The sequence below is a fragment of the Typopeltis vanoorti genome, chromosome 12, assembly GCF_054136105.1.
Source record: "Typopeltis vanoorti isolate ZY-2024b chromosome 12, IOZ_Tvanoo_1.0, whole genome shotgun sequence".
Classification (NCBI taxonomy): domain Eukaryota; kingdom Metazoa; phylum Arthropoda; class Arachnida; order Uropygi; family Thelyphonidae; genus Typopeltis; species Typopeltis vanoorti.
Genome location: NC_143560.1, coordinates 99,090,641 through 99,114,991, shown reverse-complemented (window position 1 = coordinate 99,114,991; position 24,351 = coordinate 99,090,641). Strand labels below are relative to the sequence as shown.

Below are 24,351 nucleotides of genomic sequence, written 5' to 3'. Positions count from 1 at the left end.
TAGGCAATCAACCATCCATGTAATCATTCAAATTCAATCCTATCTTTATTTCAGTTAAATAGATCAATGACCAGTTACGGATTAATAGTTCAAATAGCTTTTTGTGAACTATTTGGGTAAATAAGAATCATATCCACATACTCTGGTATGTCTCTCGATGAATGTGGCCTCTTGGTTTTCTTGAGAAAAATTACACTTAAATACGCCAACTTACCTTCGGATAAATAGCATTTATTTATTTAGATAGGATTTGAATAAAGTGGAATTTTCCAACCATCATTTGCATGCATCAAAACCTGATTATTTACTGAACTTTCAACTGGACTCCTGTATAACACAATTCAACTGTCCGGATCATTCTGCATGATTCTTACCATAAGGAAGACGGAACCTGTGCATTTGTCAGATATGACATTCCAAGTCAAAGATAATCAATAGGGAAGATTTTAAGGGTTAGTGCGCCCTCGCTCTATATTCGCTTTGATGCTTTTATTCTCTTAATACTATAAATCCCAAATCCACCCGATCTTAGAATACTGTGGTCACATTTGGTGAAGTACATCAAATGTGAATTTTTTTTTACATAAACTTTTTCATGCGACTCTAGACTCAATATCTTTTAAAAGGAGTTATGAAGAACTCTGGAGATTAGGCTAACCCAGAATAAGTACTTCGATCATATCCAACAGTGATGCGACAATTCAGATAATTAGAAACTTATGAGGAAAAATGCGGTAGAGCTGTATCACGACGGAAATATATTCTCTAAAAAAGGTCCATTGCAGCTCATTTTTATAAAAAATTAAGGTATTTCTCCGCTGGGATGATCGTTGAACATGATTCTTTTAATTGATTTCCAACAAGTCCCCACTGCACATTTTTCGAAAACTTGCGTTCAAATTCGTTTTAACTGTTGCATGCAGCAGTTAAAACGAATTTGAACAAGCCCATAAAATGCACATTATGAGTATTGAGTAAACACCGCTTTATCTGTGAATAAAGTATCTGCACACATCAGGATTTACGAGCATTCAACAAAAGTTCATTCGCGGCTCAATCTCTCTCTTTAAAGCGCTGTATATCTTGCAAATGGTAAGAATGTAAACGCTCTTCACTCAGGGTCCTCGAAAGTCTTTTTAGGAACTCCAAGATAAGTAAACATTCACTAAATACTTGTTATGGGACGGCATTGATCGGAAACGCACTTTAATGTCTAGAGATCTATCTGGATATAAGAAAAAAATAAATCTGAACAACTTGACAACAAATCATAGCGCTCTCTATGAATTTAGCCTCGCTATCTGGTTTAATAAAAAAAAAAAAATTACAAACCTAAAAAAAAAAAAATGCACAGTAGCTTATACAGGGTGTACTGCAACGAACCCCACCTCTCCAAGTGAGGGGGGAGTGGCTGAAGTAGACGTAAACAAATTGAAATCCATTCCTTCTCAGTTCCAAATTTTTGGATTATAAACGACTAGGCTAAAGCCAGGCCATCAAAATCGAGACTGCGATTTTTGTCTTTCGAGGTCACATTACTTTATATTACTTAATGCAGAAGTTCAAATGCTCCTACAAAATCAAGATCCCTGTTCTCTCTGTCGCCAGAAAATATGATAAAGCTATTAAAAGATCCTGCTATCAGCTAAGAGCATCATCACCTTCCAAAGAGAGAGAGAATTTTATAATCAAATCTTTGATAGGGATGTTCTTGTTGGTAGTATTTGCTTTTAAACAAGAATATCGACATATTTTTTCATTTATATCTAGAAATCATCTCGTTTCTATTAATCAGATCTATCTACCCTGATAATGCTGCCAGAGAAACGAAATGATAGCGAAATACGGTGTTTTTTGATCCTTGTGATAATTTCGTATTTTTGAAGGGAGTTCCACCCATGGAAGGAAGGAAGCTTATCGCTCATTAATAACGTGAGTGGGCAAAGAGTTATGTAATCACAAATCCTCTAAAACGTGGAATGTTTTTTCCAAAGCCATTTCAGTCCCTTAGTAAGCAGGGTGGTCAATGAATGCCATCAACACTGGGTGATGGCATTTATTTGCCACCCTGGGATTCGTTTATCAGTTTGATTCCGACCTAGTCTATTAGTCTGGTGGAAGGAAGCGCTCTCCCCTCGGCCCAGCTAGGCCAATGATTACTTCGGAAAGGCGAAGTTACTAAAAATAAATCTTTAGCTAGACTTATGTGCCTAAAAATGTCTTTGAAATTGTTCTAGTTCTATGTAACTTACCTCGAAGACTCGCTGCTTAACCCTATAATCGGAAATATCGCTTAGTATACAATTTCCTCATCATACGAAAAACAGATAAATTCCGTAGTCTTTACTTCATTCAACAGTTCTTGCACCACTACAGGATCATTTCCCTCAGACTTGAAAATAAAGCAGCCACCAACAAAGAGGAAATCTTGGCAACTACTCCAATTCCGATACATCAAATAGGTCAATACTTCCTAATAGGTCAATACAATCAATTCCTGAACACATTCAGTTACACTGCCACTTCCACAATCTTCAACAAGAGATCATGGTGTTGACCAACCGGCCTATGACTTTCAAGTATACCTAATGAATTCAAGATTACTGATGGCACAGGACACTTAATAATCTTAAGCTACTCGAAACCCGCTGGCAGACCTACAATTCACAACAAAATAATCAGCTCATTAAACTCCACGATAACACTGTTAATTGTAAAATTTAAAACAAACAGTCTCCTCAAGTGCACACTAAAACTCAACGGCTAAACAAATCACCACTACCGACCATCGCGCATCATTTGCTGAGGTGTCAAGGCGGTAAATTCGTATATACAGGTTAAACTCCGAGATGTTTTTCTTCATAGTCGCGACGAACACATCTGCAAGTGGATATGCAGACACTTATCTATTTGTTAAATTGGTATGACCACCTTTCCTACAGAAACACATACATTTATAAGCCCTCAATTTAATGTCTGAACGTATGCAAAACCTATGAATTGTGTGCGTGATCAGTAATCACTTTCTTTACTGATCTCAGTCTGAAGACGTTGCATAATAAAAACATGGTCCGTTTTCAAGGAGATTTCTTCGTTACTGGTACACTCCCTTCTTTAATTTCCTTTTTCTTTCTTCTTAACCTTTTCACCATTACCTTGTCCTTATGCTTCCTACTAATAATCTGTTGGTGAAGGGTGGTCCCAACAATGATACCTCTTGTACAGCACCAATACAACTTAAAGTTACAAGTGAATTATCTTTTAGTGTGGATTTTAAATTAATTATTATTATTATATTTTTTTTTTGGTAAAATAAGTGAAATTATATAGTCTAACTAATCTTTTAATCACTGCAATCAGAATCCAATGGCGTTACCGGAAACTACTTTTTTTTTTTATGTATAAATCACGTCTCACATCTGGAACTAATGCGTAATATACTATGTCGAAATAAAACATTAGTTGGCCACCTGTTTCAGAATGAAACACTGAAATGTACCTTTCTGTCATCATACATAGCCTACGCTGTTATATGACACAATATGTACTGCTACAGTAGACTGGATATCTTGCAGATCGTACGGCACATGGTGAACAACTTACAGACGAAACAGGCGTTATCATAGGATGCCATATCCAGTGACATTGGTTTTAAAAAATAATACATCACCGAACTGTACGTAAGCAACATTTTCAGCTAACAGAAATATGAGGATGCTATTTCAGCCAAGAAATCAATAGGAAAAGCTAAGAAGGTAGCACCAAGAATTTTATAGAAATCTCGCTAGTCCAAGACTTAGATCGTTTCTACATTGGAAATGATCGAAGATGGATTTAAAGGAGTCTACAGGAATTCAATAGCAGAACACTAAAGAGCTTCAATGAAAGCGAAGCTGCACAAGCAAAATATCAGTCAAGGAAAACATCTTAAGTAAAGAATAGTGTAGAGACCATCATAACTGGTTCCATAGTGCATTGGAAGTCCGTGATATGGAGCGATAAATTACACTGTGCCTTTCTCTGATCGAATGTGCGTGTGAGAGATATTCGAGGAATATCTTATGTCAAAGCGCATCGCAACTTGAAGTCGGGTGGAGGATCTGTAAAAAAATCTGGCTCCACTTTTTCCAACACGAACTCGGTGTAGTGCCTGGAAGGATGGATGTTGCATTCTGATTAATGCAATGCTTCCTACATTGTGGCAGTCTTAAGGATAACAGATCCATTTCTCTTTCAATATGACAACCATGTCGTACTCAATGTACTCTTTGTGGCATGACTTGAGAAAAGGAATGCAGAAATTGTTGGCAGCCAAGTTTTTTCAATCCAACAGAACATCTTTGGGAAGAAATGGCTTGTAGAATGCAGCGAACATTATCACAACTATTAGTGATAACATCTCTACTAAGAATAGTAGAAGAATACCGAACTCGTATTATCAAAAAAAGAGTAGGTGAAAGTGCGATCCGAGACCAAAGGAGGGCCTGCACGCCATTCAAGTGTGAACAGTGAACGTGCCGTGAAATATAGTGTTGTTCCAATACTTATTTAAGCAGCCTCTTTGTCTTCACCTAAGTGCTTTATTTTTGAACAGTGCTTTTCCTTATGAGAAGTGTTATTCAAATGTTCCTGGAATTACGAAATAGAGGAACATTATGAGAATAAAAAGAAAATTGATTACTTTGAAGAAAGCATTCCTTTGAAATGTGTACTCTTCGCCGAGCGTCACTGGAACTACAACAAATAATTATTTTTCAAATCTTCTCGTGAAATCTTTGAGTAATGCTGCCATATTCTGTTAGATATCTTCAGACTCGAAAGCACATTCTTTAAAGCATTGACGTTTGGAAAATATTTTTATACTTTCCAAACGTAATATATAAATTACGTTTGGAAAATACGTAATATATTTTCCAAACGTAAACGAAAATATTAAGGAGCTGATTGAGCAATCTGAATGATGACAAGTTTAATCATTGTTTTAGTTATTTATTAAAAATGTAAATACATTTTTTTCTAGGCTAGGAACAATTCTTCACTCAATATTATTTTCAGAATTTAAGGAACACTTTTTGTAGTCCTTGTCTGCGCTACTTGGATCTTCGTTTTTAAGTATCGTTTATTATTTTATTAATATAATTTGTTTCAACTTCTCACAATTTCAAAAACTGGAATAAAAATCTTCTAAAGATTTTGAATTATTATAATATAGATAATACACGGATGACCCCCGTTTTCAAAATGAGGTAATAATGACCTTTCAGAACTTTCGTAGCATGGTGGGGGAGGGGAGAAGGAAACAAATTAACGATATTCGCTAATACAGTATATGCCCATGAATTAAATGACAAAAGTATTGTGCACAGGAATGATGGTCATCACAGCTTCTATTTTAAAACAATAGCAATTGCATCTAATGCGTGGTTTATAGATTTTCAAACAAGAATCTGCTACCTAGTGGAAAGTTACTTAATTTCGAAAAATTGAAACAAAAAACCCTAACAGATTTACGATGGTTAGACTACAAAAAGAGAAAGAAACAAACAAAAAGAAATTAGATGCTCTTCTAGAAGAAGAGCATCTAATTTCGTGGTCTTAAGAACTGTCTATTGGGAGACTTCTTTGGATTTCGGCGTGTTATAATGGTGAGAGATCTCAGGAAGTGGAGAGTATATATAAAAGAATGGGATGAAGTGATTCTATTTCTACTAATGAACCCACAATTTTTTGATAAATGTTCAAAAGGAATACGACAAACTTCTTATTCAATGGGGTTTTTTCTTTAATGCTGTCACTTTTTCTGGGAATATTTTTTATTGCTTTTCTTCCCCACCCCCAGTGAACGTAACAGTATCAGTAGAACTTTACAACCCTCTCCTCCTGTTACGAGTGCATTTTAGTTTTAATGAAAATGTTTATGTTAATACATTTCTATTTCCGTAATTGCAGATATCCATACTTGAGATATATGATAAAAACCCTTCATCAAACTACCAATAACTAATACCCAAACTACCATATTTTGAAATTATATCAGATTTATGAGAAAAATTCTTTGTATTCAGCAATTTTTCCATTTAATAAAACCACCTTTTAAACAATGTTAAAAGTGCTAAGAAAATACTTTGTGGCATGATGCGGAGTTATCCATGTCACAAATATAAACTCCCCTCCCGGCCCAAGCAAAGTGTGACATCTTTAAGGAAGATTCCTTAATAATTTTGTCTATTCACTTATGATACTCACCTTACTTGTCTGTCATAGCCCGGTGGATCCTGATGATTTTCCACAGGAGAGTCCATTATGACCGGCAAAATTTCGAAAGGGATGTCAGGAGGGGTGTCTGGTGTGGCGACGCTGTGAGGCTTCTGGCACTCGAAGAAAGTCACGCGAACTTTGGACGGGAAGTTCGGCGAGTTGTCTCTGTACAGACAGAAAGAAAGAACAATTACAATGGTGGTGGAAATTCTGCAGCAGCTAACTTGCATCAAACTGATTCCATATTTGGGAAAATGAAGATAGGAACTGAAACAGCACATACGGCTTAAGCATTTTAATTGGCGAAGGTGATACAACCTCAGGTAAGTTCCTGTTTTTTTTTTCATCTTTCACACTATAAGAGAAGCCTATAAGAACACTAAAATCAAGACTGTTTCTAATCTTCCATTTTCCTTGAGCCAGATCATTCAGTGAGTTACCCAAAGAGGAGAAAACATATAGAACAAAAAATTGTTTTATATATACATATAATTTTTTTTTTACTAATCCTATTATGATTTTCAAATAGGATTTGCTGCTAATGTTCTATTATTATAAATCCACAGAGTGACCAAATTAAAGCATTCCTGTTTAAGGCCTTGTGGAGTGCCATCCAATGATCCAAATGCTGCGTAACTTCACGTACATCATGCGGAAGCGATATATAAGAAAAAAGTAGTTCCGAAATTTACCACCAAGTGAATGGAATTTGCACATCACGCAATTCAACAGGTGCCAGGAGGGTTTAAAAAGATGGACAAGGGGAATTTTCCCCCTTCTCTCTGGTTATTAATACCATCCACAGTGATGACACTAACCTTGTTCGTGAAGCTGTACTACCTGAACAATTGCAATGCTGTTGCTGCACTGCGCGAATTTCATCGCTTGAATAAATGTCGATGAGGTCCACTATCTCCATGTGCTCAGCGACGAATGATCAGTCGTTTTTAAGAAACGGGATCGTTGGGAGTTAGACCTGGCAGAAGTCGTAAACCAATTAGTTCACGACAAATGAATGAAGTTGATACTGCCGTTGTGGAGCAGGCCATGAATAACTGCGTTGGTTCCTGCAGCGCACGTGCTATATCAAGACATGGATGTACCTTACACGAAGGTCTGGAAATTTCTACGGAAGATACTGCATTTCTACATATTCAAGATAACCCTGACACAGGAGTTGCATCCGCAGGACTTTGAAAGTCGGCTGACATTCGCTTTAACATTGCTCGAGTGGAGTTAGACGCTTTGTAGCTGTGGATGATTTTGTGGAGGAGAAGGAACTCACTTTCGCCTGAACGGAGTTGTAGATACCCGCAATTGCAAGGGCGTGGGCTACACAAAACCAGCATGCAATCCAACAAATTCCTTTGCACTCACTGAAAGTTGATGTCGTGCTAGTTTACAGCTCCGTTCAGGAGAAAGTTCAGGCTTCGTTCATCATTGGACCATTCATCTGTGAGGACATTCGCCAGTTGGGGCCTGTGACCTGCTCAGTTACTGCCGAGAGACTTCGCGATATGATGAACAATTCCATGTACCACAGTGATAGAAGCGACTGTTTATGCAGGATGGGACCCTTCCACACATCGGCTGATCCGTAGAGGAGGTTCTTCTAGAACATTTCACGGAAGCCCGAGTGATCATCCGTGCGTTTCCAACTGCATGGCCGCCTCGTTCACCTGATCTGATCCCCTGTGACTTTCTGGCTCTGAGGATTTCTCAAAGACAGGGTTTATGGGGATAATCCTAATAACTTGCCAGAGCTGAAAGACAGCACATATGAGCAACATCAGTCCCAATCAGCTGAATTCTGCCGATGAACACACTGTGCAAAGGATGCAGTTTGTGGCATACTGAGAAGAGCAGCACATTTAACAGTGCAGCCCGTGGATGCAAAATAGAAGTGAATAAAAATGCGTGATGCTTTTCTCCTATATATATTTATATACAGTAAAACCCGTTTTTACGTTCCCGCAATTTACGTCATTTTCTGTTGGTCCCATCTTAAGGCCTATTCTCACGATGTATTGTTTTCCCGCCATTAACAACTTGATGTGGACGTTATTTCCCGTGATTTGCGTATTTTTTTTTTTTTTTTTCTCGGTGGCAATACCGATTTTCGAATCGATTTCAGCGGAAATCTGCGCATTTCTGTTCTCAGGTGGCGTTGCTTTAGGATGTAGTTTCGTTTCCGCCATCACGGTGACTTGTGCGCATGCGGCAGTACTGTAGTGATGAGCGATACCGTGATTTTTCAATCACAGTACGAATTGATATTGCAGAATTTCTGCAACGTAATTTAATGTGTGAAAGTTGCTTTGCGGTGATGGATTATCCATGTTAGAAACATGGAGAAAAAAGACAGAAAATGTATTTCGGTAGAAGAAAAGATGGCAATTCTGCGACGTGTAAATTGGCATGCCAGAACACGTGTGCATTTATCATAAGATCTTGGACTCTCCGTGTCCACTTTGAACACGATAGTAGAAAACAGGTTAAGCATTGAACTCAATGCAAAGCAATCTAGTGCCAAGTAAAAAAAAAAAAAACAATCAGCAATTAAAGATTTTTTAAAATAGATAAATGTAAGTGATTGTAAATTCATTTATTTTCATTTATTAAATTTTGTAATCTAGTATATAGACTCGCATACTAGCAGTAAGTCATCTTTTAGCCTTTTTTAAATGTTTTTTTTTTACATTTCCTGCTATTTGCACTTTTTTACATCAGTCCCCTGAAAAGTGTAAAAAAGGGGTTTTACTGTATGTGTGTATATATATATATATATATATATATATATGATCATTAGTAATATTCACTCGGTGATTCGATATGTTCATCTTTTTTGACTGATTGAAACCGAGAAAATAGATAAGTTAATTTAATGGAGCACACAACATTTTTCGTCTAAATGACTCCTTCAGGTGTGGTAACACTTAACGCAAATTAAAAAAACCATAAAAACACTGTGCCATTATAATAACAGACAAGTAAACTGAAGTTAAGTTTGAATTCTCGTTATAGTCCAACTGTTGTGCAAATGCCTATATTATATATATAAGATTTTATTTTTATATACTGTATATATATACACACACACATGACTACTACTATTAACTCGGAGGTTGGATATGTTCATTTTAATATAAACTGACTAAAAATCCCAGAATTATAACAAATTGAGATTTATTTGAAAACGCAACATGTTTCGTCGGGATCGACTTCATCGGGCGTTAAGAACATAGAAAGCTATTAAAAGACACTGAAAAAAAAACATTCTAAACCTATAATATTCGACTGTAAATTACAGTTATTATGAACTTGAGCTATAGTCCATGTTCCTCTTCTTTTTATATATATATATATATATATATATATATATATATATATGTGTGTGTGTGTGTGTGTGTGTGTGTGTGTGTGTGTGTGTGTGTGTGTTAAAAGATACCAAGCCATTTTAAACCTGGTTTTACTCCATTTCCCAAGTAAGCAAACAGAGAAACAAGTCAAGTTTGCGCCTGCACGTAGTGTGAGTCTAATTGACCCTCAAGGTAGTGCAAATCTAGGCAACTCGTGGTAAAAATGGAATAATCTCTGATCACTATTCTTAATATTTACCCTTAATGCAAAGCCCATCTCCTTGAGGAGATGTATGATGCCCCTTGCCTTTAATGCATAGCATCATACATCTCCTCAAGGAGATGGGCTTTGCATTAAGGGTAAATATTAAGAATAGTGATCAGAGATTATTCCATTTTTACCACGAGTTGCCTAGATTTGCACTACCTTGAGGGTCAATTAGACTCACACTACGTGCAGGGGCAAACTTGACTTATTTGTCTGTTTGCTTACTTGGAAAATGGAGTAAAACCAGGTTTAAAATGGCTTGGTATCTTTAACATATATTATACCCAAGGTAAAAAAAATTCTATATAATGTATATATATAAAATCACACACACACACACACACACAGAAAAATCACTATATCTACATTCGGTACGCCACACAACGCCTCTGGTGGTGAATTTTGGAACTACAGCAGACTCTCGAGTCCGGCCTAATGTGGCGAAAGGGCAGGCCGGAGCTCTAGGCCTACCCTTTTCACACAAATGTGAAAAGGTAGGCCTAAGATGAGAGATTCAAAACTTATAGTTTTTAGTTTTTGAAAAGTCCTTGATAGATGACTGCTTCACCCTTTTAGCCCTCTTCCGCGACGCAATGTCCCTCCACTTACGCAAGCAGATGATATCAGCTGGCGTCGCTTCCTCCTGCTCACTAATGTACTGCAGCGCTGCCTCAATCGTCTTGAACCCTTCCGAATGTGGAATGAGATTTTTCCTGTCATCCAAGGATGCCTCCTCCTCTTCTTTCCCCTGTGTCATTTCCACAATATCGTTGTCAGTTATTTCATCAACTTCGTCGTTTGAAATCCATTCTGTAACGTCCTTCTGCATTGACATCGTCACAGCTCGGTACATTTTTGAGCAACGAAACAAGTTTATCGTTTTCATCATCCACTTCGGTTTCACACACGGGTTCAAGGTTGAAATGTCCACCTTCATGGTCCAAAAGAATTTTCCAAGATTTCACAAGTGATATGTTTCGAATCTCTTTACTAACGTAACCAGGAACAGTGGCAAACTTATTCCGCACTTGTGGACATCCGATACACAATTGACGAAGCGGGGAAATCCGCACTTTGCATGTCTCAACTTGTGTTATGCACACGGCACGTAGGAGGATTGTAGCAGACGCCCGCTTGCAACGCCTTGGCAAAGTAAATTACAGTACGTATACCTCATTTTATCAAGGAGAATTACTGTATTATTATAATTCTCCGTGATAAAATCCGAGCTCCGGATAGTACGGCGGCCGGATTATCGCGAGTCTACTGTATCTCCTTAGCTATCGCTTCCGCATGACGCACATATATTCCTGCAAAGCTTCGCAGTGTTGAGATCAGTGATGCTCGACAAGGCCTTAAACAGGGATACTTTCATTTTAATCACACTGTATTTTGATAATCAAAATATGACGAGAGACTACACTTGCAAAATAAATAATTTGTAGTGTTATACTTTGCAGTGAGCTAAAAGTTGATGAGGTTGACATAAATAGATACCTCACTTCGCTGAAAACATTTACTGAACGTGTGCCTCTTAGAAGTGACGGACACACCCATGTCGCATATTATTGCTCATCATAACATAACTTAACCCATATGGCAAGCGAAAGTTGACAGTAGAAAAAGCGTAGCACACGATACACGGAGCTTGCGCCATCTTTGCCAGGATATACGCATTACTTGATCAGCTAACTGTGAAAGCTCAAAAAAAAGTTGGTTGACAAACGCATATTATGCATTTAACATTTTTTTTTTCACATTTATGTTCGTCCCTCGGCACACCTTTCGTTTATTAAACAAAACATGTACTCAGGGCCGAATTTAGACTTGCTGAGGCCCTAAGCTATACAAAACCAGCTGATGTAATTTAAAACCCCACTGTTTTAAATTACATCAGCTGGTCTCAGAAAAATTTAAAATATATACGCCTTTTTAATATATGAAAATATATTGTCTTTTAATTTTTATTAAAAAAATAATAAAGTATGCGTTTACAAAATCACAGAAATAATTATATAACTAAAGGGTTTTAAAAATGACAAATAAGGCTCAAAAAAAAAAAAAAAAAAAATCTCAATCACTTTTACAATGCGCCAAAATTATTTTAATGTTATATTTTGCATATTTAAAATTATTTAGAAATTATCGTGATGTCTGACTTCATTTGAGTGATTTTTCTACGAATATTTTTTTTATTTTTTATCAATTTTTATATTTTTTTGTTTTTTTTATTTGAGGCAGATTGCGAGGCCCTAAGCTGTAACTTTTTTAGCTTATACGTAAATCCGGCACTGCATGTACTTCTAATACTTGTTATGACTCAATTACGAATCCTCAATTATGAGGTTTCCCTGTAAGATGATTGAAGACGCATAATTTTTCTTATTCTAATGGTTACGTAATTCGAACAAATGAATTAAATGTTTCGTTTTTTCACAATCTTGTCATAGCCGATCATATACAATTTTTTCCCCTCAGGAATCTTAATTTAAAGAGCAATGTACTTTCAAAATCTTATGAGAATAGCATTGTTAATCAGTATAAAAAAAAAGCTATATTTTGCATTCTATATCGAATATATATTCGATATAGAATGCAATGAGAAAATGGGTGCCATTTTGTACCATTTAATCTTTCACTGCATCTTCGTTTACTAAAACAGTTGTGGTATTTTAAAATAGTACATTTAAAGCATGCACTGTACGTCCTCCTCTTAAGTAATCATTTAATATTTTTGGTAACTTTGGCTCATTTCTTAGCTGATTTCTGAGTACCTGATTATTTTCTTTTTCATTACCTCCCTGGAATGCTTACAGACACTGTTTCTTTCTGCGTGGGATTTATTTTTAGAATCGGAAACAAGGGTTGGTTGTGATGTCTTCGATTGAGCAACCATATGCCTTTCCTGTTTTCTTAAGAAAAAAGGATAAAAAAAATTAAAATTTTGACAACTCCGTCTTGCAGATATACGCTGGATATTTTAGGGTAGGTGGGGAAGTGTTGGAAACTCTCCAGCGTTCTTATTCGTCGCTATCTTAGCCTGGCCTTGTTATCTCAGTTAAATCTGGATTTCTTAAACAGATGTCAGTGACACATGACGCCACTAACTGGCAATAAACTACCCCCATCCATCAGCTGATGCAGGATCGCCGTATGAAAGAGCAAAAGGTACTTTTCACACTTTATAAACAGGGGATTGCAGCGCGATGCCCAAAAGTATTGTTCAGTGTTAAACAGATAAAATTTGAAGACTGAAAAATATTAAATTTTTTTTTCTGGACATCAGCTACAAACTCCAATTCATATCGATAAGATATGGTGTTTTGAGCTAATACAGGAGATTATGATCGTTACAATAAGATTTAGTGTGTAGTTTTGTGTATCTGCAACTTTAGCTGCAGTATAATTTCTTGCCTGACTGCCGCTTTACAGTTATCCTTTTTTTGGTCACACTATATTCCTCGTGTCCGTAGAAACGAAACAGTTTTAGGTAATGTCTGAGTGCTCACCTCTAAGTCCTCCATGCTACGACCCTGACTTAAGCACGCGGATATAGTTACATGCAACACTGATTAAATATCCTTTTTAAAAATCCGCTGCTTGTTAAGGTCGCTTGAAGGTTATCACCACGCCAAGGGATGTTCAGCTGGCAGCCTAACCTAACATGTAAACAACTACAAGGATCCCGAGAAGCATTTGTTTATAATTGTTTAGGTCCATTTGATTACATGAGGTGACAGACATCTGCGACTAGCTCTTGATTACCACGGATTGTACTACAGGGTTATTTGGGATGCCAAATCTCACTTGATTTAGTAACCTTGTGAGAAATTTGAGAGGTGTACCTGAATCAGCAGTTTATCTGTCTAGCATTTCACGACAGCGATACGCTGGACAGGACTGGCTGAATGCTAAACGTTAATGGATATTCTCATTCATTATTTAAAAATGAAACTCGTAAAACCACAGAACAATGTACAGTAATTCAGCGTATATCTTATCATATATATTAGAATTATTAGCAGAGGGTCAGGAAATGTCAGATCATATTTACAAATGATCGGAATTTGAAAAATATGTAGTGTTAGATAAAAAACACAAGAAACAGAATCTGAAAAAGCGGACAACACTGGCTTTTCTGAACGTAACTAAACCAGATTCGTAGTAAGTACTGTGATGGATTGATCAGAATGAATGACAAGGCAAGGGTTAGTCGGATGGTCTGTTTTTCTTGATTAAAAAAAATTATGGAAATCAGAAAAATTACTATCTCCGTATGAGGAGAACTGAAATGATGGTGCGCTAAGCAGTTAACTGTTAAGTACACGTTTCTAGAATATAATTAAAAACAAAACTTCATTCAAAAATAATTTATCTGCCATGCTTTGATTTTGAACTTTTAAACTGACCGTCGTAAATAAAATAATGAAAAAAGCAAGCCCTCAAAACAATAATAACCATTTCGAAATTGATATGAAATTAACATAATGACGAAACTCCAAAAATATTCTGTGCAGGTGGGAAGAAACAGAAGCAGGGTCAAATAAGTTAGAAATATTGGAGATTTGGTTTGTTAGTAGCAAACGAGAAAAATTTTTTTTTTTAATTCTTCACTGAAAGTGAAAAATATTATCAAAACGTTATTGCAGTGTTTTAGTTTGTAAAAAAATCTGCAAAAGTTATAAGAATCGTATAAGAGTTAGACCCGTCACCTAATACTTATTCTGTAGGTGTTAATAAATTCATCAAGTGATTGCTTTTTTGTTCAACTCTTAGCAGTATGATTTACTTCAGGATCCAATTACAACAACCCATCATATCAGTTTTTGCACCTCAGAACTACGTTGTCGAGCAGGATCACGTTCAGTTAAAGTGCTCCACCTAATTACTTCATCATTCTTGAAGTAATGATGAAACAACTGTGTTGCTTCATTATCAACCTACTTGCTTTACGTCAACCTTCACCTTCTTAAACCCAATATTTTTGACAAACTGGTCAACCAATGCCCGACATGTCCTAAATCATCTTGAGTGCATTTACGCCTCAATTTCTGCTATTCGACCCAAGCAATTAAGTGCTGGTAACATGTAATAGCTGGTCATTTTCAGGCTAGACCCAGTTTCATCCTCCTCCAATCAGGGCAGCTAGTAGGATGCTGGGAAATAAGTAGAACTCCTTCATGTATCATAGGACTAATAGTGTCACTCAGCCATTTCGCACGTTTTCGGCCGAACTAATTTGATCACACCGGTTAGAATTATGAAGTAAGCAACTAAGGCTTAAACTGCTCACCTCCCTTTCTCCGACCGGTTTGCCTGCAACGCAAGTAGCAGGTAACTCATCATCTTCCGTTGAAATGCCCTTATAAAACAAGGTACCTCTTGTTCCTCAGACTGAATATTATTATCGATGCAAAATATTATTGATGACCGACCCTCTTGTTAAAATGTTTATGTTTAACACTGGCCTATAGCACATTAGTGCCGTGTGTGGGCAAAGACCTGAAACAATTTACCCATTTGCAACGATTTACCCGTCGACCCATTTTCATCTTATGCACTCCAGACCAATCTATAACTTTATTATACTGTACCTCAATTTTTCTATTTCATTTGGTCCGCTCTTGAAGTCAAAGTTAAAACGATCGCGCTCATCAATACTAAATTTCATTAAGTTCCATCCAATTCATAATTATTAATGCCTGTTTGAATCGTTTTTGCGATGCAAATATCGGATCGAACCCAAAATTGGATTCGCATTATTATTATGTGACACCTTCCGGGAGTCCAAGGACTCATCACGGGAGGTCACTCTACTTCGCTAACATCTCGCCCTCTCCACTACTACTTAATTCTCTTACTACGACACTACCCTCAACGCCATCTACCGCTCAACATCAGTATTTTTTTGTCTGTAAACTGTGTTTTGAAGGCCAATTTGTCTGCACGAGGAATGAAAAACCCGAGTTTCTGGGAGGAAAACCCTGCTACCTCCGTATGAGATCGGCTAACTCACCTTCAACGAAAAAAGCCCATATAAGAATTCCTCTCGTCTTTGCGTATAGTCTAATTACATCATCAAGAGCAGAGTTGTTGCAATATATGGTTTCTACACCCCTTTTTACACCCTTTACATTCCTAAAATGGTTCGGGATAGCTCGACAATTTTTGCAAGGATTTTTCAAATACAAAATTTCAATTAAATCCATCCAACTAGAATCCTTTTGTATTCTAACTATGGTGGGATGTAAAAATGAATCGAACAGGTGCTTCACACAGAAACGTGAATTTAGAAAAATGTTGGCTAAACAACCTTCATTTATAAAACACTTTTCATAACAAAACAGCGAGAGAGAGATGCAACTACCCTAGAATAGTGTTCCCAGTAAGCTGAGCGGATGGGTGTGTAGCCAATCACCTGCTAAAATGAATTGTGAACAAAAATGTGCATAAAGTTTCAGAATTAGTGATACTGTTGAAAACAGTCAATTATCGTGCTATGACTAAGACAAACCCAGAAATCCACTCAGGCACAGAAAGGTTGGGGAGGGGGGGGGGAGTATCGCTTTGGGACTACATCAGTATACACATCCTCCTTCCACTAATCCTATTCATCTAATTTCACTTTTATGTATGAAAGAAATAAGTGCGTTTTATATATTATGGAAAAAACATTAAACAGAAAAGAATGAATGCGTTCTTATTTATTGTTATAACAGATTACTTTAACATAAAAATTTCCGCTACATAAAAAAAAAAAAAATCTGAGTAATTATGTACATTTCAGTTCGTTTTTTTATACTCAACTGAAACAGCATATTGAAGCAGAGCTACTTATATAGTACCCAAGATATTATCAACGTGGAACATATCTGTATCTCTATGCGATTTTCACAATGCTCATTAAAATCGCTAGATTGATGGTATCTGAATCAGTGATTTTTTCAAAATTATTTACCCAAAGAGAATTACTGTACAAAGCCAAAATTTATATATTTTATCATATAAATCATGCAAACATAGAAGATATATGTAACATTAATATAAAATAAAGACATGCTTACTACAGAACAGTTTCTCTCAGTATGTTCTCTATTTAATAAAAACAAAAGTAAGTCACTCAGAAGGTTGGACAGGCAATGGATCCGCTGTCATTTTCGTGGAAACTGAAGTAACACATGATTTAAAGAAAAAAAAGCTGCAGGCTTTTTGGAAACTAGATTTCGATCACTGAAGAATTAAGTATTATGCTAATACTTAATTCTTCAATCAACGCAAACAACAGCTTACAAGGAAACAACAGCATATTTAAAAGTATCATGAGACTTCCTTCACATACTTGCTGGAAGGAAGAAATACCAGTGAAGCTTCCTTCAGAACAGGTTTGACTTTCGTGAGTCATTCTACGAGCACGTACCTGTAAGTCCCTTCATGCAGGCCACAAATGGAGAGTAACCACGAGTAGTCTCATGCTCATCACATTTTTCAAAATCGGATATTAGAAAGTCTTCCGTGTTCAAGTTTTTTCCTCAGTTTACTTGTTTTTATCACCTTACAGCATTCCCCGTATCGATCTTGTAAACACACACAAAAAAGTAACTAAAAGAAAAAAAAAAAAAAAAAAAAAAAGAAGAGGCCAAAGTTTCCACCAACTGGCAGTTTCGGAAGTGAAGGATAATTCCAAGCTTACTTAGAAAAGTGTCGTAAAAGATTGCGCGTCGCATAAACAGCGCCTTGTGGCGCCACCGAGTCTGTCAGCTTTCCATTAGAATGGAAAAGTGTGCTCTCGCAGCTTGTTCTGACTTCTCGACCTCTGATATCAGAGATGATGTCGCTGTAGAGAAGTAGAACGCACATTTTAGCTCGAAGGCAAATAACCTTCAGAGTCTGCTGGACTGCAGTGCGTCTCTAAATCGGTTACCAAACCGCAGAGATCACAAGATAGACACCAACATCCGTAGTTTTATTTTTTTGCTCCACTAGTGCTTCATAATCTTGAAACATACTCATTTTGATAATTTAAAAAAAAAAAAAAAAAAAAAATTAAGTGGCCATAAAGTGTTAACATCAACCACTCCCCTTTTCACGGTTCTAATGCACTGCATATTTCGCAGTATCTTCTTTCTGAGAGAGATGTATAACAGGCCACAGTTTCATTGTTAACCAGCTCTCGTTATGGTTATGCTCTTACAGGTCTTTATTTGTTTGCCCCTCTCCATTTGTGTACTAAGTAACGAAAATGCATTTCGTACTGCTGAAAGTGTTTTAGTACTTGAAACTTCATTCTCTGCTGAACTAGTTTCGAAGATTCCCTAGTTACAAAATACCCTTTAAACTGTTTTTAAGCTAAGTAATTTTAAGAACGTTAAAAAATAACGAAGGAGAATATACATATAGAACAAAAAGCCGAATATTGATACACCCACTGAAAAACGGAAAAAATTATCCCTCCTAGGAGCTGAAGACCTACGGAAGTAAGAATCGGAAAACAAAGAACGGAGATAAATAGAAAGCAACATCATTTCAGCTTAATATACGATATTTTCAGATAATTAGCACCAACATCTAAGCGCTATATTTCGTGGATTATTATTGGCTATTTTAACTAACATTGTCTTAACTCGAAAATAGCATTTCGTGAATATATATGTATGTATTAGGCGAAAAATTCAGTTTTTTTTAACCACTTCGTGCTATAATTAAGTTATTTATATGCTGTGCATATATTCTAATAATGCTTCTTTATGGACTCAGTATTTCACAAAAAATCAAGTTATCTAGCAAATATTCGTCAACCACTAGTCTTTTTCTTTGAACGGAGGGATTGGGGATTACGCAAGCAGCTGCTTATCTAGCACTACCCCATGCTATTAGTCAATCCCAGTTGCCAACATGATTTTTTTTTTTTTTTTCACTTCCTGCAATCCCGTTCGTGGAGAACTTTCCCATACGCCGTATATTGTTACTCTTATCTACGATGAATACTGACAGTCGACGCCGGAAACGCGTTGTTGGAAAGAAAAGAAAGAGTAAGATTAACGGCTGGTGACCCATGTTTTGACTGGGATTTTGCTTCTTTTTAATATGCGAATATTAAAGCCGGAATTTCCAATTTTTTGAAATTAATAGTCATTGGTAGCATTCTCAATGCTTATATTTGTTATTAAACTCGAAAGATAGCAAAAAGGGAAAAAACTCCTTCAATAAAAAATGTAAGTGGAACGAATGGACAATTATATCCAACATTCGCACAATATAAAGAGCAGATTTTGAGTGTCGAAATTAAGTGAGATGAGTGAATAATACCCTGAATCAAAAATAAAAAGTGGAGATTAATATCTGTTGGAGTTTGTCTAATATCTGGATACTGATTTTGTCGGCTACTCTACCTGTCTACTTCAATCGCCAAGTTCGCCTCGTTATCTAACAGCTCTTTGCTGTCTCCCGGCCATTATTACAAAAATATACATTTTTTTGTGGGAGGGGTGGGGGGAAGAGTAATTTTATATTGGTAAATATACAATTGTCCATTCTCATAAAACCAAATACAGATTTTATAAAGAAATAGCATACATATTGCAAACAAATTGTACATACAACGACGCGGACATATGTACGACATATTTAATCCATGTACTGATTAAATGATGCTATTTGTTCTCCCCTAAATATTGTCAATTAGTAATTCTTTACTGGATAAATGTCAAGTTTGGGAGCAGAAAAATAAGATTTCATATTATCTGAAAAAGGTGAATGAAATAATGAAAATGATTTCAATATAATCAACTCAGTATATCAAAGTCGGTAGCTTGGATATTTAAAAATACCCTTCTACTCTGAAAAAAAATCAGCATAACTATCAATCAACTATAACTTTCTGGGTAGTGTTTGGCTTACAAACACTTCACTAAATTAGAATTATTCCAATTTTAATTGTTAATAATATTATAAAATTATTTTTTGAATGGAATGCCCCTGTACAGAAGCTCTCCCTTGCTTAATATGTCAAATAAGATGGAGGGAGCGCGTTCGTATCTGTTATCAATTGCTGACAAAGACTGACAGAGGAAGGATCTAAAAATTAGAAAAATAGAATTATGTTATTTATGGTTCTAACAATGTATACCGGACAGCCGCTTTGTAAAAATATGCTCTTGCTCGAATGATTCCCGTCGAATTATAATGTTAATGGACATAATGGGAGAAGCTTTACCCAGTAAACCATGACGATTTTATTTTATTCATTTTCCTCTTAACAAAAACAATATCACTACATACATTTTATCAGAAACCACGAAATCCTTTAATCCGCTTTAGAAGGGATTTAAAATATTTTATGTCAATATAACGGACTGGCAAAAGAACGCTTATTTCCATGAATGATGATAAAAGAAACTGCAATTCAATATGGCACGGTCTACCACTGCCATTTCAAAGTACATATTTCTGAGCTTCACATTTTTTTTTTTTTATTTTCAGAGCGGGAATGCACTAAAAAAAGGTATAAATAATTAAATAAAATTCTCTATACTTTAGGAAATTGAACGGCAGAAGTGATTAACTAGGCAATGAAATTACGTCAAAAATGGAAAGCGAGGCGTGCCTCACGCAAAATAAAACCTCCATCTTTAATGAGAACTGCATAACAACGTTACGAAGCCCACATGCGACTCGACGAGATTGAAGTCCCAGTCTAGACAAAGTCCTCTCCCTTCCCCCAACAGCATATAATTCGTATTTGCTATCCCGCAAACTTACGACTACGCCATCTTGTGGCCCTCTTGGTGATGAGTTTGCTTAAAAAAAAAAAAAAATCCCTTGATACCACTGGTTTATATTTTTAAGTTCCTTTTATCGTTTTAATATGTCTGGAAGTGGGTGTATTTTTTTTTTTTCGTAGTCCAAACAAAGGGAAAAAATTACTCCCGCCTTCTCATAATCTTGAAATGTAAAGTAGCAAAATATAAAATGCAAATGAGAACACCCGTTAACGCAACAGAGAGGGTAGTGAGTCATGATTACGTCACATCATTACTCGATGCAGAGGCCATTCCATACGTGTGGGGTATTATTCTTCTGCACTTTCTGTTCATAGTAGTGGCTCAAGATGGCATCACATTTCGCTTTTTCTAAATAACGAATAATATCTTCAGCAGTGCATTTGTTAGCTTATTTATATGCATAGTTATTTTAGCGTTATTGTTATTTTGCTAATATCAACCTGTGTGAAGATAAAACCCTGCAATGTATTTTTAATCGCGAAATAAGCATTCTCAATGGAATTATTAGAAAATTATTTCCAGGAAGATTTCTTCTTTAGATTTTAGAATTATTTAAATAGACAAAAAAAACTTGTAAAAATTGGTTTATTTTGTTCAAAACACGATCACTGATATGTAACAATGTTTAAATGTGTCAATCACTGCTGTCAAAAAATATTGGCAAACTCGCCATTTGGCATTAATAAGGTTTTTGCACATTCGCGTAAAATATTTTGCTGCCATTGCAAAATAAAGCACAAATATTATATTTAAATGTGTGACAACCCGTTACACAAGAAAATTATCGACTGACAAACAATGATAAGGAAAATCTCAGCACGCTCTCCGCAGCAATATTTCATGTTAAAAAATGAAATAACAGTTGTGGTAACCTTTATCACCGTTTCCTCTAAAATTTTCCTATACGGGGAATGAATTTTGTGTATTATAACGCAAATAAAATGATATATAAGTAGCTTTTAATACTAAACCGACTCAAAAATGGATATAGTGGTCATTGTGGATAGACGGTTTTACTGTTAAGTCCCAAAACATCTGGTCATAAATATTTTACTATAAATAAGAAAGTTATTAGTTTACGGTACATTAGAACCTTCCTGATTGGCCAAGTAGACAAACATGCTCGCTCTCCGACAGACAGATTCTGGGTTCGAATTACATCATGGATGTTTGAGATTGTTTTTAAACGGAAGATCTCTAAAACGAGATTTCCGGATTATGAAAAGTAAAAATCCTTAGCCCATTCATGGCGCTAATCTCTAAAGGTTTACAATATTTCGTGAATCACATTAAAAATTTCTTTATGTACCGTAATGCCCGAAATTTCACTGAATTAAACAGGCGCTGTAAAGAGCGGTTACTTCTAGCTAGTGAAGTAACCGCTCTTTACAGCGCCTGTCTGATTTGTGATGCGGTCATCTGACAGAAAAGGTTAAAACTTCCTCTTCGCATCATTCAAATAAACTTTAGATTTCACAGGTTATTCGGAGTAAGCCTTAGTGTAGTCCAAGTTCAAAGCTTCAACTTATTAATGTTTCGTCGAAATTAACTAAATATTTCGTCGAAGTATGAAATAAAGGAAGTGATGTGTTGGAATTTAGCTGATTTATCTTTTATGTCTCTTTATCACATCTCTCTGAATTCCGCCCAACCTACGCATGCCTTTCCCGATGTAAGCCGTATTTGGTCACTTGATGTCTTTTTCCCAGAGGGTGTAAATTTTTCAATCGCAGATGGGATTTTTGCGGTTGGGTGATGTAATCGTAGTAGAATAGCGTGATGGCCTTTGTCCGGTAATACTTCAGTGTTTTGTGAATACGACTATCAACGTAGATTTTATTTCCTTCCATGGTCATTACGGAATAACACAAATATGGAGTACTACTACTAAAAAATAAAATCAACCTTGTAAGTGTTTTGAGTAGTTGATCCATTATGATAGATTGTTTCAGCACTTTTAAGATTCGAATAATACTCAACTTCCATAACAGAGTGATAGCGACGTTTGCCTTATAAGAACTCTCACTTTAGCTAAAATATCTGGAAACATTATACTTAAAAGAGTTGACACGTTATACTAATCATGTGTATGGAAAACGTCCTACTAGAGAAAAAAAAAAAAAACTTTTGATGATTCCCCTCCGCTTGTAATTCTTCAGGCCAGTCTGGTATAGTTTGTATCAAATGGTTTTGATACAGCTCTTCCAAGTAACTTCCCTCAATGTGCAGTAGGCGTACTGCTACTGAAGATAACATCTCTTTAAAAATATATAATTCTGTGTCTGACCTAATTTAGCTTTGTCATGTTCGAAATAAAAACTGGTTATCAGAATGGCCACATCAGAACCATAAGAATAGAGAATGACCCGCAATGTATCGAATAACAAACTCGCGTTTCTTCACTACTGAAGTATCATACATGCAGTTGCGTTTGTTTACACAGGCATTCAATCATCTGAACCATTAGTGTAACTCAAATTTCCAGGCACTAATGGAGATCATTGTCATTTATCTCACCTCTTGTCATCTACTCTTAATGTAGGAAGCTTGCTTGACCTGCTAGAGCCTTTGCTTCTTATAAGCCCGATTTATGTCTCAATAAGGGAATTAATCTTAATCTCCATATTCAGAACTTTCCAACAAAAACTTTTCCACCGAATAACTCACCTTCAGTTGAAAGGTCCTCCTTATAAATGCTCTTTTGTGTTCAAGGGCATTCAAACACGAGTTTTTCCAATTAAAGGATGCTGTCGCTACCAACTGCGCTAGGTCGGCGATTATCTTTCATCCCTTGAACAATTACGCAATGTACGTCCCCCCCCCCCCCAACAAAAGGAATTTGTAGGAAACGGTAGATATTCGATTTACTCCCCCAGAGAACTGCTGGCAATCTCCGTGCAGACGCAGATCACGTCTGCACGAAGACGTGGGTCACGTGTGTGAGTGCATCAAAACAAATAAAAAGCTGACCTCCGTGATTACGAGCAGCAATTGCCCAACACCGAACAAGGTACGGATAACATCATTCGGTAGGATCGTGTTATATAGTTGTCGCTACACCTGGGAATGAATGGGCAGAGTAAGAATGCAATTTATTTGAGTAATCTAAAAATATTCTCCGTTTGCTCCATGACAAATGATACTTGATTAATGGATCCAAATCGCCATGCCACGAGAACTGAACATAAACAATATAAATATTATACGATAGTATTTAATTTTCATACTATTTTTTTTATTAATTCTAATATTATTTTATTAAGCAGATTTCACAATAAATTGTTAGCTTTATATATGTTTAGTTAGTTTGTAATGCGACACACACACACAGTGATGTTGAGTCAGTCCGTGAAAAATTTCTTGAAATTGACTGCTGGTTTTCGCCTCAACTTTCCTCATACTTTTATGCCTTGTTCTTCCTTTATTTCACCCTTAAGAGTAAACAGGTTGTTTCACATAAAGAGCACTGTTTCCAGTGGCGGCTCGTGGCTTGGAATCGTGGGGGGTGCTGCAACTTTCGAAATATACATACAAGCTGTAAGTACAGCGTATACGTGTTTGGATAAAATATCAAATTTATGGTAAAAATTAAAAAAAAATATTAAACATGAAAAAATATTGTTTATTATCGATAAAATTATACAGTTTAGTATAAAATTACTTAAAAATAAAATCCATTCCTTTA

The 24,351-nt window shown here is 36.1% G+C and overlaps 1 protein-coding gene across 1 annotated transcript in view; it reads right to left on the bottom strand.

Moving 5' to 3' along the window:
* Positions 1-24,351, bottom strand: part of LOC150101050 (uncharacterized) — a 159,743-nt gene that overhangs the window by 30,767 nt on the left and 104,625 nt on the right. The window contains exon 3 of the mRNA XM_090401536.1: positions 6,247-6,423. Within this exon, the coding sequence (XP_090257662.1) occupies positions 6,247-6,423 (177 nt within the window). The remainder of the gene's footprint in view (positions 1-6,246; positions 6,424-24,351) is intronic.